Genomic DNA, 25,987 nt, shown 5'->3' with positions numbered 1-25,987 from the left:
GTTATAGAAGATGTTTCATTAAACATTATAGAATTGTTTTTTGATCACATTTATGTTGTTATAAATAATATTATTATTAATCAATAATAATATATCACTAAGTTTTTAAATTTAATTATTATCACCGTTTTATTCTATCAAAATATCAACATCAAATAGTCAATAGATACCTAGGAAAATTAGTTGTATAAGCTAATTATAAAATAAAATTGTCGCCTTACGATCAATTTTGAGCTTAGATTTTGGGAACTACCTACATTTAATGATATTTACACACGCATAATCATTTGTGAGTCAAACATTTATCTATCTAGTTAATTATCTACAGTAAGATAACTAATACAACTATTACTGCATGTAACATGATAATATTGATTATAATTATTAGTAAGTAGGTATTTTATTTATAGTACATTGATCAACAATTTTTTTGTACAAAGATTCCACAATATAACGACAATATTATAATCATCTACATTTTTTATAATTATTTTATATTTTTAAACTTTATACATTATACATGGAACAAGAAAACGACATTATTATAGATCAACGACGAGTGTTGGTGTGTGCATTTTTAAATCCGTTAATTAGTTATAAATTTTCACAGTTGATTCCGTATGTAAGGTAGGTAATCAATAATAACAAAAACAATAAAATTCGTAATTACAACTATAGGATACCTACATTACAAGGATGAGAACTAATATTTTATGGTTTAAGGTCTTGTCTCGTTAGTTGATAAATTAGGTACCTAAATATACTCCAAAAATGACTTATACAGTTGGACATGTCCGGTAGAAATTCTTTATTATAAATAATAATTATGATTATAGACAAATAGTGTAACATACAATCTTTATTTTCAATTGATATGTGATTGTTCATTAACGAGTGTAAAAAAAGAGGGAAGAGTTTATGTACGAGGAATTTTTAAACTTTTTAATTGATGGTTTATTTTTAACTAGCTAGTTAAGTTCCTAAAAATAATAAAATCGACAATTTAGATATTATTAAGATGTTTAAGAAAAATAAACTTTAACACATTTTAAATGAATTTGTACTACATTTTTTATTACCTATATATTATTATAATATGACTATAGATACTTTTATTAACACATTATTTATTATGTAACAGTCGTATACAATTTTAGATACCTTCCTATCATTAGATCTCAGATTGGTATCTACTCTTTTGCAGTGGCCTACCATCAATTTTAATGAATTATATGAAAATTCGTTTTGAATCGTAGAAAGAATCAGATAAAAATTTATTTCAGAAATATACTTTTATTGAAAATATTAAAAATTAAAAAGAGTTTCAACATATATTTTTTGTTTACTTCTATGTTCTGGGCCAACTCGTTACAATGTTGAATATATATTATAATTGTATCATTTATTTAATTCATATAGTCACATATTACCTACTACCTACATATGCTTTATACCTTTATACATTTTCTATACTCATTTTTTTGGAAACCCTGCGATATTACAACTCGTATTTATTAAAATCAAATTAGAAAAATGTGAAAACAATATGGGAGAATTTTGAAAGATAGGTACTAACAAAAAGAGTTGGAGATAGCATGATAGGTTTATATTTCAATGTGTTGGTAAGTACTTCTAAATATTAAATTTAATAATAATTATAAAATGTATAGTAAGTTACATATAACGCCTTTAAAAATTATTAACACGTACTAGGTACTATAGTATTGTGAATTTGAAGTTACTGTTACGATTTCATAAAATTATTACGACAAATCATATTTGAATAAAATTTGACTATTGTAGTAATAATATAATAATAATACATCTCATATTAATTAAACTCAATAATATAACATTTTATACTTATAGTAGAAGTTATAGTACCTATATTTTGAATTATTTTTAAATATCTATGAGTAATGATTATTGTCTCATCCTTGAAACGTAAAATCGAAAAAAAAAATTCACTGAAACCGATTGATATATTTATGGATTTGTATTGAAAAATACACGTAACTAACATTGCAATATAATAATATGGTATACCTAACGCTAGTAGTAAAACAGAGAGCAAATATAAAAAAGTCAGTTGAAAATCAAAGCGTTTCAAACTGACATATCCATAAAGTTGAATAGTAAAACGGAACTTTCTCTACAACATACCGCGTTATTTTGAAAATAATTTAAGTGGTAGTATTAGAATGTTTATGACTTAAATGTATTTTTTTTTAGTCTTGCACACTATGCTCTCAACTACGTTTATACTTAAATTTTTATTTAATTATTTTTGCCATCTTTCATATTTTATATTTTATTTTTTAATCGTTACAACGAAACCAATTTTTTATTAACTAACAAGATAATTTACAAATATAAAGTAGCGGATACTTTATATTTTAATTAAAAATCTGTTAACAGGATTAAATAATAAAAATGTTTTTAAGTTATAAGTAGATAAATTTTTATTTTAGTAAGTATACTTGTATCCACTGTATAGAAATAAAATCCACAGAATAGATTAAATTTTAACTATATGGGATTACGATTACTAATCTTATCGAATTTTCAAATTAGACAATACCTCTACATTGTCACTCCTCCCTCCAAATGATGCCACCGATGTGCATAACGTGAGTTACTAAAAATTTATAGGTATCTATTATGTTTTGAATGAATAATATAAATTAAGTATGCAATTTAGGAGTAGGGAGGTTTATATAATTCCAGATATGGTACATACACTCTGATATATTTTTGGCATATTTGAATAATTTTTCTTAGAAATTTTAAGGCCATAAACATCCTAATCCTAATTATAATACTATTATTTATATATAGGTAACCATTTTGGGTAGTTACCTATCTAATATGTATGGCGTGAAAGATAGAAGAAAAAACGACACAAAGTATGGTATTGGGTGATGATAATAAAAACAAAAAATTGACGATACAAATAAAAATCACACATGTCTAATATTAGGTAATTATTATAAAATAATATTATCGGAATTAGACTTGACTCTGTCGTATAGGACAACAGGACGTACCTATCATTGCTAGCATTTAAGTCTTGTAGACGATTTTTGACGTGATCGATGGTTGATTTTTTCGTTTCGAATAAAAAACGACCGTCGCGTAAATTACAATAATTATACTCGTTTAGGATAGGAAATATTATTGTTATATTATTAAAATATAAATAAATATATGTATATATATATATATATATATATAATTATAGTAAGTTGTGAATATAACAGTTAAATATTAATATAATATGACGCTCCGTAAACAATATTTTCTTGTAAGTAATCGTTTAAACGACATTACAAAATGTTATCACAGGCGGATCTCACCCAGCTGCATTGTAGCAGGCTGGTTTCAACGTTCGCGGTATTTACCGCGTATGACGCGTACGGTATATACCCAATACTTAATATTGTTACGATTGCAAGCAGTGCATACCACGTGCGGTTACCATTGTTACCGACATGTAAACACGGCCCGTTTCCGCAGGTACGTCATGACTTGCGAAATACAATATATATATATATATATACATCGGCTACCTATGTTATAAAATATTAAACGCAGTACCTACAATGCACACTATTATATACATTTACAATATTACAGAATAATAATGATTATAATAATTAAGTACCTAAAACATGATAACGTTATCGTACACGCTTATATACACAATAATAGGTCGTAGGTATAATAATATTTGGGTGTATTATCGTTATTGTTTTCCGAGCAGTGCCGTATGGGAACGGCGGTGAGCGTACGGCACGTGTACGCCTGACCCCCTCACACATACCACTCCTTGACGTCCTGTCTCTTCTTGGGCTTGTTGCTCACTCCGACCATGCCGCCGACACCACCGCCGCCGCTGTGCGGTCTGAAGTTGTTGTGTGCGTAAGTGGGCGACGATTGCGCCGACGAAGGATAGTTGCCCGGCGACAGCAAGTTGGCCTGCTGCTGGTGATGAAGGTGCTGTTGCTGCTGCTGCTGATGGCACAAGCCACCCCTGTCCGAGCCTTGGTCGATGGGCGCACCGTAAGCTTTGGGCATTTCGATCTTATATCTGCAGCGATTAATGTGTAACACAAATAAAAACAATGTCAATAACCGATGGCATACGTGTAACAGATATAGGTACAAATATATTATGTATATATTAGAAATACTAAAATGTACGGAATAGCAAAAACTTAATATATTATTATACAGAAATAATACAAGCAATGGTAATATCAGTGCACTATTATTAATTGTTTCCTCTCGCATAAATCACACGCATACTCGCGACATATTAAATTTGAATTTGAAAAAGTCGTGATGGTACAACGTTAACCCAAAAATTATCTATTTACGATAATAGATAACATTTATCTCATAGGCGTGCGCAGACTTTATTCGCAGGTTGTGCAATAAAAAAATAGGGCTCCTCACAAGAAAAAAAAATCACGCAACATATCTTGCAACCTAAGATAGGATAGAAAGTAAAGAATAAATAATTTATTTTAAATTTCTAAAAAAGATTCTAAGCCGTTAAACATTTTCTTCCATATATAGGACTCAATATTGGTACAATCTAAGTTTTTACAAATATGCTACTTAGCTTCTTTACATCCCTCAGAATCTAAAATCACACATAGTTTTACAATAAAATATTAAACAACGTACTGTAGTAAGTTTTAAAAGAATTAATGAACTAATGTCAATAAGAAATAAACAATTCACGAATTATGGCAAAAAACATCAGTTCGTCCAAAATAGTTTTCAATTTTTTAAGGTAAAAATTTCTATTGTCTATCAGTAATGGTTGGCGGTAAAATCAAAAATAACAAAACTTAAATCTTACTTATCATTTTATCCAACCAGTGACATGGAACAATATTATTAATAATACCGTCCTATATGGCTATACGCCAGACTTAGTATATATTATTATTATAGTCTTTGATTACAAACCATAAAAACAATAATTATTATTCCATATACCTAAAGTTTTTATGTTGTAACATAGATAATAATATCTAAATGTTACTTTCTGGTTGGAAATGTTGGAAACTGTGATAACAAGATTTAATGATACGTCTATATTTTAGATTATCACGTAGGTCGTAAGAAAACCAAAAAAAAATTTTTATATGTATTTTTTTAATACTATTAAATTTTAATAATATGATATTATAATAAATATGGGCCCTCACATGTAGCTGTAGACTATGCAGTGGCATACCCTGCATACCCTGTGCGCACGCCTATGATTTATCTAGAATTCTAGATAAAAAACGGATAATTTAAAACAAGAATTTGTCAAATAGAATTTTTTTTGAAATATTATAAAATGAATTTAATGTTTGTATATAATATGTTAAAATATGATTTAATCATCGATGTTTACAGAGAATGAATAAATAACAATTAAATACAAAATAATTACAATAAAATACACGTAATAATCAAAATAACATGAAAATAAAATCGAATTAAGGTTATCAGCTATGGCATGAAAAAATGGCTGTATGTAAACTGCGGCAAAATTTATCTTTTTCTAAAAGTCGATATGTAAACTGCGGCAAAAAAAAAAAATTAAGATTATACAATCTGCGACAAAACCAATAAGATACATCATATTATAAACTGCGGCAATTTATTTTATATACTTTCAATATATATTGTATGTATATACATATCGTTACGATAATCTATATATACGTTTATCGTTTAATTAAGTATAATACGTATTACGTGTTATGACAGCTATTAGTATCTCTTAGAGCAGTGTTTCTTAACCTTTTTGATATCACGGAACACCAGACAATAATATTTTTTTCATGCGGAACCCCTCTGAAAATATCTTTAAAAAAGAAGGGTACACAAAACATGGCGATAAGCGGCAACATTAGCAATGCACTAAACTTTAGTGATTAAAATACTAAATACAAATAAAATATAATAATTTATTTAGAATTTAGATTATATTGAGAAGTAACATTATATAATATATTTAGATTAGATTAAATTTAAATTAGATTGTAATAACAGGAAAAATAATAATACAATAATTGCATGAATCTTAATGGGATGGTTGCGCTTGAATATGACTGCATATGTTATCAATATCTGGAGTAAGGTTTGTTAATGAAAGTCTTAGTGTCGGCGTCACATTCAATCTATTTCGATATTTAGTCTTGGTTGCAGTGACTTCTGAGAATCCACTTTCACATAAGTATGTTGAAGGAAAAGGAAGCAGGACTCCCAACGCCTTTTCACTTAATGCCTCATATTCGCTGTGAACTTCTATCCAAAATTTATCTAGTGATGAATTGTTTTTTAAGTTTTTCAACGTGACGTCTGAGGAAAGATCTGCCAACATATCCTCTTCATTCGTAGATAGAGTATTTGTTGAGCTATTGGCACTGAATGGATCCAAAATCCATAAGAAACCATCTCTTGGGTCTTGATTTGAAGGGAAATACTCTTCAAATTTAAGCGATAACATATTCAAATGATTAACAATAATCAGTTTAAGTTGAGTAATATTGTAATCTTCATTATTCTCATTCACCCCCCTCATGAACTCCATTAAGGTGCTGAACATTTCAAAACAGTTGTTCTCAATTCTTGTGATCCACAGCTTAAATTTTTTCTTTTGCCCTTCTATTTTACTGTAACTGTGAAATATGGTTTTTTGTGTTCCTTGAAGAGACAGGTTTAGCTCATTCAAAAGTTGAAATATGTCTGCAAGATAACATAATTTCATATTCCAATATATGTCTTTGAAGTACTGAACCAGGTCACAATTTTTGCTTGATAAAAATATTATTATTTCTTCTCTAAGTTCACACAGTCTTTTTAATATCCGACCTCTCGAAAGCCAGCGAACTTCCGCATGCAATAATAGCGTTCTGTGTGTGGATCCCATTTCATCACACAACATTGCAAACAGTCGTGAATTAAGAGAGATGGACTTAATAAAATTTACGGTTTTGACAGCTGTTGTTAGTACTTGATTAAACTCGGCACTCATTCTTTTACTTGCTAGCATTTCTCGGTGTATCATACAATGTGTGCTTTGTATATTTGGAGCTACTTGTTTCATTTTTGCGACTAGTCCTGCATGCCTACCAGTCATATTAGCCGCGCCATCAGTACAAATTGAGATACACTCTGACATCTTTAAATCTGTACTTAAGAAACAATCGGACAATGCAGAAAAAATTTCAGCGCCAGTTGTATGTTTCTTCAGTTCCAAACAGTTCAAGAATTCTTCTTTGATTTCTTTTTCGTCCCAGTCCACATACCGAATATAAATAAGTAGCAGTGCTTTATCAGTAATGTCAGTCGACTCATCTAATTGAAGAGCATAGAGCTTTGACCTTTTTATTTTTCTTATAAGTTGCTGATGAACATCATCGCTCATCATAGTTATGCGATTTGAAACTGTATCATTAGAAAGAGGTATTGTTTTTATTTTTTTAGCAGCTTTATCTCCAAAAAGTGTAAGGTTGGCATCGACCATACAAGGCATAATTAAGTCTTCTCCTATGGTAAAATTTTTTTTTGATTTTGCAATGCGAAGTGATATCAAAAATGACGCTTTAAGGGCTAACTCATTTTCAGTTCCCGTATTTCGAATTAGTGTTTTCTGAGCTTTCAATTCACTCTCTTTTCTTTTAAAAAAATCGATTGACTTACTCTTATACTGCTGGTGTTTTGTTTCCAAATGTCTTAAAAGTTTTGCTGGAGCCATAGAACTATTAGTTAACATTTCCGAGCAAATAACGCATTGAGGGCAATCATCTTTGTATGTAAATCCGAACGCTAGGTATGAGGGATCGTACTTACGGGTTTTCGGTTTCTTCCGTTTTGGTTCCAACGAAGATGTGACATCACTCATTGATGGTGTTGGTTCCTCAGCAGTAGTAATTACACTAGTATTTGGATTTTTCAAAAAGAAATCCAACTTCTTTTGTTTACTCATATTTTAATAAATTGCCACACACAACTGACGAACAACGGTTAACGGACGACTACGAATGGACGAATACGTACTGATGTACAATATTAGTAATATTATACTTCGTATAATATTTTATAATAATATCGTATATAATCGTATATTATATAATAATATACGGTAAAAAGCGGTTATAAATAATTATTCGATACTGTCATGCCATCGTCGTTGCTCTTATCGTCATCATTAAAACTCATTAAAAATAATGAACTGTAATTTTATTGACTCTTATATAACAATATAATAATATCTTATACAATATATTGTGCACGTCTAACGGGTTTTCCCACTAGCTACCTCTAGAATTCTAGCTTTTTTTTATTTTTAATATTTTGATAAAAACACAGCACAGCACATTCGCGGAACCCTCAAGTGATCTTCGCGGAACCCTAGGGTTCCGCGGAACACAGGTTAAGAAACACTGTCTTAGAGTATTAGGCGCAAAAATAAAGCAAAACCAATTTTTAAAATTGAAAAGTATAATATTATTAAAAATTAGATCAAATGATCGTATAATCAAAAAACCAATTTTAAAATTAAAAAACATTATTATTATTAAAAATTATTAAAAAAATCGTATAATAAAAAAAAAAAAATATTAAATAGTAATATAATAGGTACCTAATTAAAATGTCGTTTATTCTTAAAACATACTTTTTTTCAAAAATTCATATTTTGAAATCTGTTTAATTTCTTTCATTTATCGCAATATATTAATACATTTCTATTCTTGTGTTGTCGCTTTATTTTTTTTTTTTTTTGTATTACCCTTTCTTCTACACTTCTAATTTTTTTTCTATGTTTTGTTAAAACTTAAAAATACATTTGAATTTACCTTATTAATTTGTACTCAAGACACAACATCACATAATTAATTTAATGATATACGTACATAGGTACACATAGGTAGGTATATATATATATATATATAGTATATATAGAAAGTATATAAAATAAATTTCCGCAGTTTGTGTGATGTACCTTATCGGTTTTGTTGCAGATTGTATAATCTTAATTTTTTTTGCCCTAGTTTACATATCGACTTTTAGAAAAAGGTAAATTTTGCCGCAGTTTACCATCTCCCGAAAAAATTAACACCTACCCACAAAAATTAAATTGAAAATCTTCTCTCGAACAATTTACCTATTAGATAATTTATTTTAGAAATGGTGCATTAATATTTTATTAACTAAAAGAGTAGAAAATAATGTGCCATCAAACATACATATTTTATAGACCGTACGAATGTTTAAATTAGCATATCCCTCATTCATAAGTAAATGTGTAGAAATATACGAGATTAGATATCTAAAAGATTTTTAAATTTTATAACTGTGTTTACAAGACTAAAATTTAAAAAATAGGGAAGATAGGGAAGGTAATCGTAAGTTTTTATGTTGCTCAGTGCTGTGTATTAGTCAATGAACTCTAAACAATTAAAGTGTAAACTAGGATGACAATATTATAATGTTTTTTCTTATTTAGAATTTTCACTAGATTTTGCATTGACGATGAAATTCTTCTAGGACAAATTGCTCTGTTTTTAATTTTAATTTCAATTATTATACATGAATTATATTATTGACTTATAGTTCTCATATAATATGCATGATTTTTGTTTTCAAATATAAATTTAAAAATATACAATAGAAATTATTTTATTCTTGTTTTTTTATTTCAAATTTTTAAATTGGGTCACCAACCTAGAATCTGTAAACTATAATTCATCATAATTAAAATAGATTTATATATAATATAATACTAGTCCAGTGATTAAGTACTTATATGAACGATTGGTCTCATATTCTTCTATCTATTGAAAGTATAAAAACTTTTATTACCTATACTATGCAGGGTATTATACTGAGTTAAGTGCTTGATATGAAAATAATATTCTACTAAAAACACACCAAAAGTGTGTTTTACAGGAAAACACACAGACACACTGAGCTCCTCATAATCGCATTCACTTATAATATAGCTTATTTGCAACCCATGTACTCTATCACACAACGTTTTGTTATTATTAATAATAATCTTATTATGTTACTCTTTCAGCATATACACACCTGTTCGTGTCGGTTCTGTACTTGACCTTGAGCACGAGCAGTATGATGAGCACTATGATGATGAGCGTGGCGGCTGTGACGAGCACTACGAACGCCGTGCTCTCGGCCGCCTTAGTGTTGATCGGCGGTTCGGCGTGCTTGGGCGGCGTCGGTTTGGCCGCCGGCGGGAAATGATCACCACCGAATACCACGTTTGGTGTGGTCATCATCGTCTCGCCGTCGCGTTCGTCGTAACCACCGCCGTAGCGGTTACCGCCGCCGTATTCGTAACCGCCGCCGCCGCCCGATTTCACGTTCGTCTCCTTGTCGACGGTGTCAAAGAACGTGGAGTGCGTCGTGGTGCTGGTGGTACTCGTGGAGGAGATGACCACGGTTCCAGTGCCTGTGCTGGTCGACTTGTCGTTTCCTCCAGATGACGACACCCCGGTCGAACTGCTCGACGTGTTCGTCGCCGCGGTCGCGGTCACGGTCACGGCGGTACCGGGCGCTCTTGAGTGCGTGGCTGTTTTCGTCGCGGTGGTCGTGACGGCCGACGACCAGTATGGTTCTGTTTGGTTAGTTGCCGGTACTACGGTACTCACTGTCGCTGCCCCATTAGTCTTGTTCGACGATTGTTGTTCCACCCCTGCGGTTCGGTTAACGGGAGTCGTCGTCCAGTTGGTAACGCCATTGAATGTCGTCACTACCGCATGTGAACCTAAACGAAACAATATTATGATTGTTGCATTTGCTCATAAATATTATAATCGAACACTGTAACAGTTGATTAATATATTCATTATTTTTATTATATCAGTGACTACGTGACTGTATTTTTAATTAAGTTTCAAATTATTTGTGTAAGATCATACTATGTCTACCAACATAAACCAGCTACGTAGATTTAGTTTCGTTGTAAGTTTTTTCATTAAGTAATTAAAAAAAAAAAAAATTAAAAGAACATTAGTCAAAAATAATATAAGACGTGTAGGTACAATAAAGTATAGGTACTATATACTTTTATCAATTTATAATTATGATATTTAAATGTATGAGTAATACGGTTAAATATAGTATCTTTTACATTTGTTTTTATGATTATACTATTTTGTTTCTTATTTTTGTTCTACCTAATTTTAGTTGATACTGATAAAATTAAATCAATTTTGATATAAGTACAGTTATTATATGAATGCAACAAAATATAATATGCTTCATACTTTTAATAGTAGTGGCTGAATCATCAGTAGAAGAAGTAGGGCCAAATCCTGAACCTGTAATACAGTCAGTTTCTTCGTCATCACACGCACCGGGGACATCAGTTACTAATGATGGAGGCGGTACAACTGTTGGAGGTACGTACACAGGTGTAATCAAGTCATCCCCTGTGTTGGAAAAATATACAATTATAATGTTTTATCAATATTTTTAACTTATAGTTATTATTTATTATAAGTTCAATTTTTTTTTAAATTCATAAGAAATATTTCAATTAAAAAAAAATATTTCAGGAGTTTCAAAAATATAAGCTAAGTTACTGTTATTTAGACTGATAATATTATACAATATATAGGTAAATTACACTACGCATTATGAAGATGTTTCAATTTAAAATAGCAGGAAAGAATCAAATTTAAGTTAAATCCATTAATTTATTGAATTCTAATGCAATTATTTTACAAAATTATTATATAATATTATAATGTTAATATTACTCACCAGACCCAACATCAAATGTTACAGTACACTGATCTTCATCGTCGTGATTACAACCAGATCCTGCTCCAGAGTACACTAAGTCGTCCATTACACCCGACGCTGGTGTCTAAGCAATTAAATTTTAGATGTTAAGAAGTTAACATTGTTAAATGGTTAAGACTACAAATACCATAATAAACACTGTTATATGGCAGAATTTATCATTTTTAATGTAAATATGTATTTAAATTGTTAAATTAACCTGTTGCATGGTATCCAACAGAGAGTGTTCGTTCAACCTGTCTAAAATCGATGACAACTGTTGCGCGTCTCCTTTGCTAGTTGTTCTTGGATCTCTGTTGGCTGTCAAGTCAAATACTCTGAGGCCATTGAAGACCAATCCAACCATAACTCCTTCGAACGCGTCTTCAATACGTTGTTTAGTTTTATTCCACCTACCACCAACTTGAATTGTTGACTGTCTATTGAAAACGCTGAGTTGATGCCCTGTAAATATAGTGTAAATGTTTCTCAAGTATTAAATTGTTTTATCCAATTTAAACATAGTTTCAATACGCACCTGAAGGATAGAGAGTTTGCATACTATTATCATCCACTTGCAACGTCGAATTTGGCCCTGACCTTACAAATCTGACCAAATGATAGGAATTGTCATTCACTAAGATATTTGCTTCACCGATGGGATGGTCATTAGTCCCAACGTTGTAAATGACTACTATATGTCCATTCACCTATTAAGGTAAAAAATAAAAATATTAATAATTGACAAATTAAGTATAAAATATAATTGTAATTATAGTTAATCATAAATTTATATTACATATTTAAAAAAAATATATCAAACGATTTAATAAAATCAAACAATTATACGCACATGTGAATTTTACTATTTACTAAAACGTTAAATAAACGTCATTTAAGGAAAACAATGAATTTATAGACAAATTATAGTGTCATTATTAAAGTTTAAAAGGTGTTTAGATCAAAAATATGCGTTATAGAAACTAAATTGAATAGGTATTTGGAAGATGGGAAAACTTTATCTACCTCTTGATAATATTTTTAAAAAAGTTAAATTTTATTCTAGTTTGAAAATCTGAAACTATTTTTCAATTCTTGCATGCATATATATTAAAAAAATAAATAAAATGTTAGTCAAACTAAAAAAGTATGTAAAGTATTGTGTTATTTAGTCGTAATAATATATAAACAATAGAATCATGTATCTAAGTGTTGTATGCTATTATTAAATAGATCATATTTTAATTATTTGATTTTATTTACTTAACTTATTGAAATTTTTTTTTAAAAACTTCAGTATTATTTAAAAAGATTATTTTCTATACTATGAATCAATTGTTTTAAATATGTGAAGTAATTAAAAAAAATAACAACACAAATATTTTATTAAAATTACGTATTTTTAAAATTTAAAATTGGTTTATGAGATGACGATGAAGAATACATAGTAAATAAATTATTATTATTATTATTTTTTTTAGTGAATTAGATATTTCACCATATTAAATACTTATTACAATAATTATAAATAATTTGCAATTTTTTCAGTTCAAAAGTATGAACTAAATTATATATTTTATCAGTACTTATATTACAGACATTTGTTTTAATAAAATACTGTATGGCAGAAGTTTGCAAATGACGGCTCGCAAGTCTTTTTTATCTGGGCCGTACCACATTTTTAAATAACACATCATACAATTTTTAAGTTAAAAATTCGCATTATAAACAAAATAAATGCTATTTAAAATACATATTTTGAATGACTTTTTTTTCCTTTCTATATGCTTTGACCTGCTAGATTTTTAATTTTCTCTAAAATTAGCTTTTAAGTAATTTTGAGTTGCCCGTCCCAACTGTATAGTAATATTTAAGACTTAAGTATAATGTAAATATTATTTACCATTTCAAGCTGTAGATAATCACCAGAAGTGCCACTTTCTACACGGAACAGTACACCGCTAGACTTGGATGTAATGAAGCCTAAAGCCAATAGGTCGTTTTGCATATCTGGTTGACGTCCATCGGGGAACGCATATGTTACAAGACCCCCATCAGGGCCAAAATCGTAGGAAATAGAAGCTGAAACAATACGGATATTTTTTATGTAAATAAATAAGTATTTCGTACTATATATTGTAAGAAAAAACACTAATCAAACTTATATCAGCATTTTTTAACTTAATAAAGGTATAAAAGCGCGGAATCACACATGTGGATAACTAAATAAGTCATAACGTGTGCATTTTATTTTAAATATCGGATTCCTACTTACGTTCAGAACATGTCGGTCCAACAAACGCAGTCATGTCACAATCGCACGAATACGAGTTCCACTGTTCCACACACGTTCCATGGTTGTCACACATATCTTGCGTGCACATTTTGCTGAGTCCTGCGTAACGTAGAGTCAAATAACAATATTATAAATAAGCTATGTATTATCTGATATTTTTGTAAAAATATCGTGTGACACTAATGGTTCTTAACCTATTAGTTTGAGTTACAAGCATATTGTTATAAAATTAAAATACTAAGTTATATAATTTTACTCGTAACTATATCTATAATAGTGCGATCATATGACTAGATTTTTTTTATGGACCATCGGCAAAATACTTAATAGTCTAAAGTGGGGTCAACTTATCAAAAAAGTTAACTCTGGTGCATAGATTGAAAATAATTTTTTCAATTTCACTTTGAATATCGGTTCTAAAAAATTTTAATTTCAGTAAGTATTTTAATTTCGGTATTTAAATGTACAAGAAAAAACCGGACTGTACTTATTTTCAATTAAACATCCTTTTAATTGTTTAGGTTTAAGGGGAGATTTTATATAAATTATAAGTAAACAATTTACTTTTTATTAGTTTATAATTATTACTTATTACTGTTACTTAATGTGTATCCTTGTTTCCTATAAAATAACCGTATTTTTATTTTTGTTATTTATAAATTACACACTGGTTGCTCTTTAACATTTACTTTTTTTAATATAGGAATTTAAAATTTTGAAATTTTTATCAGTTTTTTTATTATCATACCGTAGTATATTTTTTTCAAGAGAATTACAGGTTAGGGGTTCCAGTAAATTTGAAAATCTGTTTCACTTTCATAGAATTTTAATATAATCATTTTACCTCGTAGATAAATAATAATTATAAATATGTAATTAGCTTTATAATGATCTGAGTAATATAAAATATTTTGAAATACTTAAAAAAAATGTAAACATTTTAAAATTCTTTTAATTTTTAATGACGACTCATTCATGAAAAACCACTATACAAGTAGCGAAATAAAAAAAAAATAACCTTTGGTATGAAAGGATTTTATGTGATATATAAATAAAAAATAATATACTTACAAAAATTAAAAGAAAATGACTTAAATATTTGATGATAAGGGTAACTTCAAAATAATGAACAATGATAAAATATTTTTTTAAATAAAAAAAAATCCTATACAATTTAAAGTTTTTGTGTAACTCTTAAGTAATAAATAATATTTAAAATAAAATAAAACTTAAAAGAAATACTTTTAACGCTCAATCGCTGGATGTCGGATAACGGTAATAGCATTTATAAAATTACAACAAGCCTAGTTATTTATAAACTTATAAATATATTTTTAGAATTTATTTTAACTGTGATAACTTTTAATTAAACACTCTATACAGTTCACAATGCATTTTATTTTTGTTAACAATGTTATCAATTGTTAACGTTGAAATATTTTAGATTTTATAAACACATTTCAAATGTCTGTATTCTGTTGTTAATCAAATTATTATTTTTAAATATTAGTTATTAATAATAAATAATAATATTAAAATAATACTCGTAGATCTAGAAACGTATTTGTTTAGTCCTTTTGATTAATCAATCAGTACTAATAATAAGTATAAATTAGAAATAAAGAATTACAAATAAAATCAAAATTAATCTTAAAAAACTTTTATCTTAAAGTATTAGTACCAACAGGGCTCCGGTTTTCAAATTGATCTAATTAAAGGTTCCAGTTTTAAAAATTATTTAACTAAAGATTTTGGAGGTTCTCATTCCAATATTTAAAAAAAATAGGTTGTTTAGGGTTTAAAACTGGTTATTTTTTTAAAGATTTTAATTCCGGCTTTGGTGTAGACTATCTATGAACTTACCGTCACAACCTACTGTGATGAGTGTGCTAGGTATGGTGGCATTTTCTACCATGTCTGGAGATTCGCCATTGTATTCCAGACCGGACATGCACCCTTCAAATCCATGTCTCGAGTGTATATGCTTTGATTGACGTTTATGCAATTCTTTAGGTACGCCACCTGTAAAAATGTGTTATATTTTCATCAGAACATTTTCAAAGTATACTGTTCAAACTATTTAATACAATGTATAATATATCAGGCACATATCTGTAAAATTTAAATAAAATGTAATATCAGTTATCATAGTTGGTGAATAGTTTATCTAACGGTACTATATTGTACCTAATTTTCTCACAAAAATCATGTCATTAAAGTATTGTTTTTAAAATTATAACCTTGAACTCAGAATGTTATCTAATTACTACATTGAATAATATTAGGTAATAACAAATCATACTCACCAACATAAAACATCCCGTTTAATTGGATATTGTGGGGTCTAGAAATGGTCGTGGTTGATGCTATCTGATCGTCAATAAGTAGACAAAACATAGTGGCTGATATTTGTAACAAGTGCACTGAATGCCAGTAGTTGTCACTGTAACTATTCTTCGAAGTGTCCCGAAGACGAATCACATGTGTACCTGAACGAATGTTGATAAGTATGTGGCCATTGATCAGTTCGGCAAGAGCAAAATCGTTGTGTTTTCCACCGTTGTAGAAAAATAATCCGGACGTGTGTTTAGTCTTAAATCTATAATATACTTCCATTCTGGAGTAGGCCTTTAATGGCGGCAACCCTATGAATGTATTCTTTGATAGGAACGTAACCGTGTGCACCAACGAAGGGGGTTTTTCTTGTTTTTGATATTTGGAGGTCATATGTACTTTGGGCAAGTCTTCTGAAACTGTAAATAAAAACAAATCGCTACTGAAAATACTCCTTTACTATTTAAATTTCAATACTCATTCTAGATTTTCAGAAAAAACTTACAGCCTCTGGTTGAAATTTTCGCAAGATCAAAATAATTAATTTTGTTTAGTATAAATTGTTGCATGCTACCGATAAAGCTGGGGAGGTTTGCTAAAGCATCTGGATCCTTAGGAGGTGTACCACCAACTAATAGACCTTGCCACTTAAGTGTTATCTTATCTTCCATATCAGAATCGTCTAAAAAAAAATTATTATTTAAAAAATGACTATTCAAGCAACATTGAATTTTAATATTTATAATTACTTTTTACAGTGACATTATCCACTTTCAAACGAATTTCATGTGCCCTTCTAATATAGTGCACCGAATGCCAATTATTATCGTCTAGATGAGATCCACATAAAACCACCTAAATAATAAAAAAGAATGGTTTATTAATTTGTCTTACGTTTCATTTTTATGAAAATTTGAAACTTAAAATGTACTTCAGTGTTAAAACCATTGAAATCGTAAAATTAATTTTTTTTTGGTTGATAAAAATGAACAATGATATCTATTCTTAAATTATTATACAGACTATTATATTACTAAAATTTAATAATATGTTTTATATTTATAAATTGTGAACAGACAGTTATACAATCATTAAAGTTAAATGTAATAAATATAATAATTAGTATCTACCTTTTCTTTGTCACCAATTTTTAAGGCTAATCTAATTTTTCCAACTATCAATGCGATTTCTAGTCTATCCCATGAACTATCGAAAGTCTTCATTAGCACGGCCAATGGTCTGTTTGTTTTGAATCGAAAATACATATCTTCAACTTGAGTTGTCATCTTTTCTGGCATAATTGCTTGTACGTACTGTGTTCCGTTAAAACTGTACATGGATGATTCTTGAAAGATAAAAATTTTTATTTTACAACCATATTATATATGTTTAACTTCTATAATTTTAAATTGTTTTAGAAAATACCATATTATACACTGTAATAACCATAATGTAATATGAATATAGATTATTCATTAAATGTATTTTTTTTCTAATACGAATTAATTTATGCAACATTTATTAGATTTTGTAAGATTATATATTCTTAATTAATCAAAAAAAAAAATTAAGTTCCTAATTTAGAATTCAACAGTATTCCTTTTTTTTTTTTTTTGTTACGAATTTGGGAGCATTAAACATGAAACTAATTAAGAAATTCAGTTATGGGTTGCGGACTGCGGTTCCATTCATTAAATTTTAAAGCACGAGGAGTACCTAGGAGTACTAAATAATGTATAGCAATGAGTTTGTATAATGTTTAATTTTAATTTTCAGACTTCTATCGTTTTTGAGATCAACTTACTTAGTTATTCGAAATTTTAATTTAAGTATTACAAATAATTATTAGTATGGTATTTAGTATTACCTTTCATGCAAGTGGCACCAGCGTACTCAGTATTTGAACAGTCACATATCACGCGGTTCCAACCTTCGTGACAAATTCCTCCGTTGTAACAAGTATCAGATTTGCAACTATTAGTAGATTCTGGACAATGCGGTGTTACGGACACTATTAACATAATGTTCAATGTTGAAACAATTTTGAAAAGTTAAGAAATTTATATTTTATTAATTGTATTTTTAAATAGTCTTGATGCGCATTACAATATCATATTCTAAACAAAAAAGATCCACACATGTCATGTAGATATAATTTTTGTGTAATATTGAAATTTCGCTTGAAATAGTATTTCAATGGTTAGATTATTTAGTAATTTTTGTAGTTATATCTCTTTAGAAATCTGTAAGTCAGCATAGCTAATTAATTAGTAAGTATACAATATTTATCCCGAAGTAATCGCACTAACGTATAAAATGGACTTATAGGAATACCAGTTTTATCTCCTCTGTTTAATATATTATTTTTTCGCAACTCTAATAGTTAATTGTATTTTATTCAGCTTAATTAATTAAACATTTACCGTGATCCTGTTCTAGAGACAAGCTGACTAAATTGATTGCTACACCATCCAAGACGAGGTCACGCACGCACCCTACAAATCCCGTTTCTAATGATAGTGTCCATACTCCAGACGGTATTTTTTTGTGGTACACTGCCCGACCACCAAATCCCAACATGATGCCGTTCTGTAGGTGTAACTGATTAGAATCACCTGAAAACACAATAAATCATTATTGAGAAATGTTTTGAAAACTAGGTATGACGTTTAGCTGGAGTGATAATAGATTATCGTATGTTATAATTTATTAATGTTCAGAAGTTTAATATGGCTTTTCACTTTTGAGCATGGCGCTACTTCTGAGAGATTTAGCTATCTTAGCTAAATATGCGTTTTAATGATGCACGAATGTAAATTAATAATTTTTATTTTGCATTTTTTGACATTTTCAGGTCAATTTAGCATTTCAATTTCCATTAGAAAAATTATGCCTTTTATGTCTCTGTATCAAATTTTAAAATTAAAATAATTTTGGATATTTTTTAAAATAAAATAATTTTAAATCTATTTTTTTCTTTAAAGTATTCTTATTTATTAAATGTACAAATAAATATTGATTGTATTATTCAAAATTATAAAATTATACTATATATTTTGTATTTTACTATTTAATTTAGTCAAATGATCTATAAAATTAAATGCATTTACACGAATTAGAAAAAAGTATTATTTACCTTGTTTTTTATATGGTTTTTATTTATATTTGTGGGATGTATTTTTTGAAATATTTAGTTAATATTTTCTGCTTTTTTTTTTAGGTCATCTACTTCTAAGTACTAGTTATACATATTATGACTAAATGTATTTGAACAAAACTTTCTACTTGATATACGTGTGTTATACAGTCATATGATGGTAAACGTTCACGCTTGTAAGCACGATATATATTATGGTTGCTATATAAATAAGACAACTAAGAAAAATTTAAACGATATGACTTTCAAATATTTTTTCAGGTCAGGTAGAAACATTATTGAAGTTTTTTTCGTGCTATTCGAATATAAACAATTAAATTAAAATTACTTTGGTTAAAGCCAAATATAATAAATAACTATATATTTTATTTTTTTGTTATGTCAATATTCTATTTTTTTAAGTGATCACGATATGTAAAAATATAGTAACGGTGTGAATTCTTTTTTTTTATTGATATACAAAATGCTATTGCACTGTTTGAAAATCTAAGGCTATTTTAAAAATTCACAATCACATCATCACATATTTGTAAAGGGCTACAAAGAAATGTCCATTGCTTTGGTATTCATTTTATTACTAAGGATACATATTATTATTTATTATATGTAAACGCAATAATGAGCAAAATGGGTTTTTGAGATCATTTAAATGTTAACACAATAACATAAGTTTAATAACCGTAATACGATATTGTATCTAGGTATAAAGTGCATCTAAAGGTACACTATATGCGCACTACAAAATTAATGTACAAGTCCCTCGTGTCCAGCAGCGTATACATAGCAGAGTACTAACTACCCTATATACGATTTCAACCACATTTTTAGTTCAACTATGTTAAATTAAGGACAAAGATCTAACTACACATTTATAACAAGAACTACAAAAATCATTTAAACTATTTGTATAGTGTACGAAAACATTACTCATAAGTCATAATAAATATTAATTTTATTTAACAAATTTTCTTTATCTAGATTCCAATATAGTAATTTGTGGTGTAGAGAACTTAAATAATTTATTATGGTTAATCATAAAATAAATCAAATGGAGGGGTTAAGATCTCAAAGATTTGTGAATACCTTTTGACAAAAACTCTATTTGAACTAAATTTCTATAGGAATGATAATGTTCTTATTATTCTAAATTAAATATTTTTACGATGTGACAATAAATTGTATCTTACCGTTTGTTGTAAAATCTGAAGAGTAATCGTCTACGGTGCAGTGTATATCTCTGTCATTGCGCCATATCGAAAATTCGTGCCATTGACCGTCGTTTATTTTAGTCTTTTCTGAACTCACTTCAGCACGAGTGCCGCCAGCGCCCAAGTCCAAATACACGTAAAGTCGTCCGTCAACCATTTCAACCGCATAAATACCAGACTAGAAATAAATTAGATTTTAAACCACAAGAAGTAGTAGAAAATAAGATGTATCACAAGCCCATTGTTTTAAGATTTATATTATAAATTTAAAATTTGAGAGTTATTAAATTGTTATTAGTAAAAATCATATTATGATGTAAGTATTGAAGTTGTGATTACTCAATAAGTAGATAGTTTTACTCATTTAAGTATAAGTAAATTAATTTAATACGTTTTATTTGATAAATGCCTAGACAAGTAAGTTTAGCTATAACTTTTATATAAAGTATTAATCTTAGTAAAATATTTTGACTGAAAACTTCAAACGTAACTCTGTAAATTTATAAATCTAGTTATTAAAAATCACATTAATGTAAGAATGATGTGTTATATACATAAGTCACTATAATATTGATATTCACGCATATTTTTTGAATTTAATATAATAAAGATTATATTTTAAAATAATTAATAATTTTCTATCAATTTATAAAAAAGTCTTGGTATTATCATTTAATATATACTAACTGGTCAATGTAAGCTCTGATACAATTTTTATATACACCGAAGGAAATGTAAAATATATGTATATAATTTGTTTAAATTATTATAAGCTAATCATAAATGACTATAAATATAATGTTATTAAATTTCACTGTTATGTGTAATTTTATATAATTGTGGTTTATCAATATTTATTGTTTTATTTACATAATATTGAAAAATAAAATATAATTAGTAGGTAATAATTACTAATAGTTAATATTATTTATGAAGTATAATTTTAAGTACTTATGGATAAAAAAACAAAGGATTTACTTTGTTGTAACTTAATGTTACATTGAGTATAAATCTTTATTGAATACTGAAATTCTTATTGGGGATGTGTTATAATTGAATTAAATGGTAAATTATTTTAAGTATATAAAAAAATGATTTTGCGGGGTGGCAGACTATAAGCATATAATTGAATATTTCTAAGTAATATTTTATTTTTGGATAACTATCGAATATTAGGTTTATTAATAATGTAGATATATATTATTTTTTTCAACTATCTAGTACATTAAATATAAAATGCACCTATAGAATAAAATTAACTGAGAAAATTTACATTATAATCAGTGATTGAAAGGATTTAATAGAAAATTTATGAAACTCAACAATTTAAAGTGAAAAAAATGATACTTTGTAAAAATGCAAACATTGCAATATATTATTTATTTTTGAAAATAATTTAATTTATTAATTTATTATTAATCAATAATGTTAATTATTTTTTCAAAACTTAGAAAAGTTGGTTTTCTTAAAAAAAAATAACTTTTTTAAAATCAGATGTTTAAATTACGTCTGTACAGTTATTTGAAATTTATATTTTTAATGACCGTGATAATAGATTAGTTTTTATAAAAATAAACACAGCTTATTAAAATATGTCAATTTTGACTAAATATGTATTTCTGTTATGCCATTATTAAATTTACTTACGGTATGTTCAGTTTGACCTCTGCTGAAAAATAATAGACCATCTGGCTCATTGGTCTTAAACTTTACTGAAATCGAACCACTGGTTGTACCGTCCCAATTAGGCAACATCTAAAAACAAACATAAATATTAAACTATATCGTATAAAACAATGATATAAATAATATATGAACTTTAAAAAATTTCTAAGTTCATTTTATAGAAAGTAGATTTAAATAGATTTAATTTATATTCAATAAATTTAAGTAAAAATAAACATTTAACTCGCGTAGATATTCATATATTATATTTATCCATGTAGAAATTAACACAGATACCGATTACAAATGAAATGATGTTATTTAATTAGATATTAAATCATTTTTTAGTTAAACTACAAAATATATTTTCATTTGTCCAATTGTTTATTGTAGAATACATTTTTTGTTGAACAAATTATTTGAAAAGTAATTTTATTGTATTTTATTAATTTTAATATTATAATTATAATGTTAACATAATAACAAAATATTTTCCTATTTTTTATTGTTACAAATTTATATAAATGAATATAAAGTGCATACATTTTTGAACCTCCTTTGAATAATTGAATGCGATGTAAAAATTATATTGACTATAATAATTAAAATTGTATTTTTAAATGCAATTAAAATAACTATTAATCTTTAAATTCATAATTATATAACTCTATTAGACATTTAAAAATAATAAATACCTGTGAGTTATGATTAAAATTTATTCAGAACCACAACAACAGTTATGATTTCTATTTTTCCTTTTTCTTATTTATACGTATAAATTTTTAGTTAATATTTAATAATTAATAAAGGTATTTTAATTTGCTGTAAAATATTCGCCTGTACATAAGTAAGTTTTTGAGTTTTTAGTTTTGGAGACACTGTAGTTATGCTACTCATAAAACTATTGTTCTCAGGTAAAACTTAACAGTGAAAAATGTGTTTATAAAAATTAAATTAATTGTATTTTCTTTTTTAAACGACTTGGTAGAAATATTATTTAAATTAGAATTTTTGAATAAAACTATAGAATTAAAACAGATGTTTAAAATGAACATAAAATTTATTTGATTTCTTAAAATAAGAAAAAATGATAATATGTAAAATTAGAGTGGTTTAGATTAATATATTTTATTTTTTTTTTTTTGATTAATATTAACTAATAGTTATGCGTATATATTCATATTGTATAATACATACAACTTTTATTCTTTATGTTGCATAAAGAACAAAATGTCTACAAATTGTATTATATATATATCTTAAACCTATTCTTTTCATATTACTAAAGTATGAAAGTGAGCCAATTATAATTTATGATTGTATCGTTTGAAATATATTGTTATTTTGAGTCACTTTCGTAAGAATGCAGTCAATAAAAATGAGAAATACTGTTTAAAAATGTTTAAATAAATTACTATGCCGATACATTTTTCATAGTATCTGTTAGTATTTGTTTTTTAGAATATCGTCAAGTAATTTTTTGTTAGTGTGCATATTAATTAGTAATATTTAAACATTTATATGTTCAGTTGAAATTGTATTTAAGGAAGTAGTTAGTTAATTAACTATATGCAAGATTGGTGAATTTTTTTTTTTTTTTATGTATCATTTGATGCACTCTAACAATACAAATATTGACACGTTGAAATTTTAAAACTGAAAACATGGTATTTGCATTGTAAATATTTACGGTTTATTAAGAATTAAGAGTAACTGAAGATAATAAAACATTTGAAATAAAAGAAATTTTGAACTTGTAAGTCGTGCAGTATTAAAATATATATATCTCTCTGATAAATCATTTTGATAGTCAAAAAGAGGGAAAATATTTTAGCAGGAAATTCTATTTTTATTCCTACGATTGGGTACTCTCAATATATGTTCGTACGTGATGTGAAATGTAAAAAATATCTTCGAAATCCAAAACGAATGAAAAGAAATTTAATTAAATAAAGAAATGTATTGAACAGGTGAATAAATAAGAAATAGAAACATTGAACAAAACGAAAATAAGAAGGAAATAATAATATACGAAACAATATTTATTTAGAATCACCAACTACGTAAATGTCTGAAACTTCTACTATGAATACACTAAATCCCCGGGGCTAAAGATAGACTGGGAAGAGATTAATTTTTATTTATCTTTATTAATCTTAATAATAAAGTTGGTTTGTCGAATAAGCAATAATTCTTTAAAGATCTTTACAATGATATGACCAGAAAACTTTACGTAAACAATTGTAACTGTAAATACAAAGTTTTCCCAAAGTTCAATACCATTAGTCGATTTTTGGTTTTCGTAAACAGAATATAAATGTACACTGTTCCTTATTATAATTATATCAAACTTATCGTTGTAACTGTGATCATATCAAATAAGATTTTAAACATAATTAATTTCAAATAATATCTATGAGAAATTACTTGAACAATAATGTAATCAATGTCATCTTAGGATTTTATTTTGAACTGGAAAAACATTCAATATATAAAATATATACATTTTTTTCATTATTAACGAAATGACTTGATAATTTTATATTAATTAAAAAGTACTCATTATTTATTTTAATGTTGTATACTATTATTTCAACATTACATTTTAATTACTAATTTTCGTTCATAATATTATATGTTTTATAGTAAATTTTTAACTAATTGGTGAAGCAAAACTTTGATATGATTTTCTGTTTTCATTTACAAAAAGAAACGATTATTAAATATTAAAATAGTATATTACTAAAATAAGTTATAACATTTAGATACAATCAATATTTTTATTTTTTTTTTCACGGAGTCATAATTTATCTCATTCTCAGGTTTAAAAAATTTAGTTGCTCAATTAAATTTATAATTTAAATAAACACATTTAATTTTAATAAATTATATTAAAAATTAGGAGTAAAACTGCATAGACAAACATGTATCAATAAATGCAACGCGGGTAAGAACTAGATAAAAATATTATCAAAAAAACAAAGACCTATCACCTGGAAACTATTATAATTCAATCTATACAGTAATTCTTAAATAAAATAATAGATTATACAATATAGTCATATAATTTTTTTTTTTTATACGGTTATTTAATGCATATTATATAAATTACAACAATACATTTATATTGGTTTAATTATTGATTTTTTTAATAAAAATGCAATCATGTATCTAAGTAATAACAAAGTTAACATTTACTACCTAGTCTTTATTTATTATCCAATGGACTAATATCAATTATGTGAAAATAATTTTCTCTGTAAATTCTAATAATAAATAATTAATTATACAGTAAAAAATAAAAATAAAATACCTTGATATAAAATGCTATATAGCCAATATGATAATTAAAATTTAACCATCGATAAATTAGCACAAAAATTTAAAATTAAATACAAGAAATTAAAAGTTCTTATATAATATTACGAATTTATGATGAATACATTTTATATGTTATTTAATTCCTGTAGTTAACTTAATACAATTATGTAAAGTACTATTGAA

The 25,987-nt window shown here is 27.1% G+C and overlaps 1 protein-coding gene across 1 annotated transcript in view; it reads right to left on the bottom strand.

The window, feature by feature from the left end:
• Nucleotides 1-3,252: 3,252 nt before the first annotated feature.
• Nucleotides 3,253-25,987, bottom strand: part of LOC112596778 (neurexin-1) — a 233,155-nt gene continuing 210,420 nt past the window's right edge. Inside the window, exons 10-26 of the mRNA XM_025342563.1 lie at nt 22,466-22,573; nt 20,798-20,996; nt 18,877-19,068; nt 18,321-18,464; nt 17,584-17,798; nt 17,203-17,308; nt 16,959-17,135; nt 16,426-16,872; nt 15,983-16,141; nt 14,099-14,218; nt 13,727-13,905; nt 12,362-12,533; nt 12,044-12,288; nt 11,803-11,908; nt 11,304-11,468; nt 10,105-10,801; nt 3,253-4,090 (exon numbers count right to left, since the gene is read on the bottom strand). Coding sequence (XP_025198348.1) covers nt 3,814-4,090; nt 10,105-10,801; nt 11,304-11,468; nt 11,803-11,908; nt 12,044-12,288; nt 12,362-12,533; nt 13,727-13,905; nt 14,099-14,218; nt 15,983-16,141; nt 16,426-16,872; nt 16,959-17,135; nt 17,203-17,308; nt 17,584-17,798; nt 18,321-18,464; nt 18,877-19,068; nt 20,798-20,996; nt 22,466-22,573 — 3,708 coding nt within the window. The 3' untranslated portion in view covers nt 3,253-3,813. The remainder of the gene's footprint in view (nt 4,091-10,104; nt 10,802-11,303; nt 11,469-11,802; nt 11,909-12,043; nt 12,289-12,361; nt 12,534-13,726; nt 13,906-14,098; nt 14,219-15,982; nt 16,142-16,425; nt 16,873-16,958; nt 17,136-17,202; nt 17,309-17,583; nt 17,799-18,320; nt 18,465-18,876; nt 19,069-20,797; nt 20,997-22,465; nt 22,574-25,987) is intronic.

This window comes from Melanaphis sacchari, unplaced genomic scaffold (assembly GCF_002803265.2).
Source record: "Melanaphis sacchari strain LSU unplaced genomic scaffold, SCAv2.0 Contig34_pilon_pilon, whole genome shotgun sequence".
Taxonomy (NCBI): domain Eukaryota; kingdom Metazoa; phylum Arthropoda; class Insecta; order Hemiptera; family Aphididae; genus Melanaphis; species Melanaphis sacchari.
Note: the sequence above shows the minus strand (reverse complement) of the source record. Positions and strands in the feature narration are given on the sequence as shown.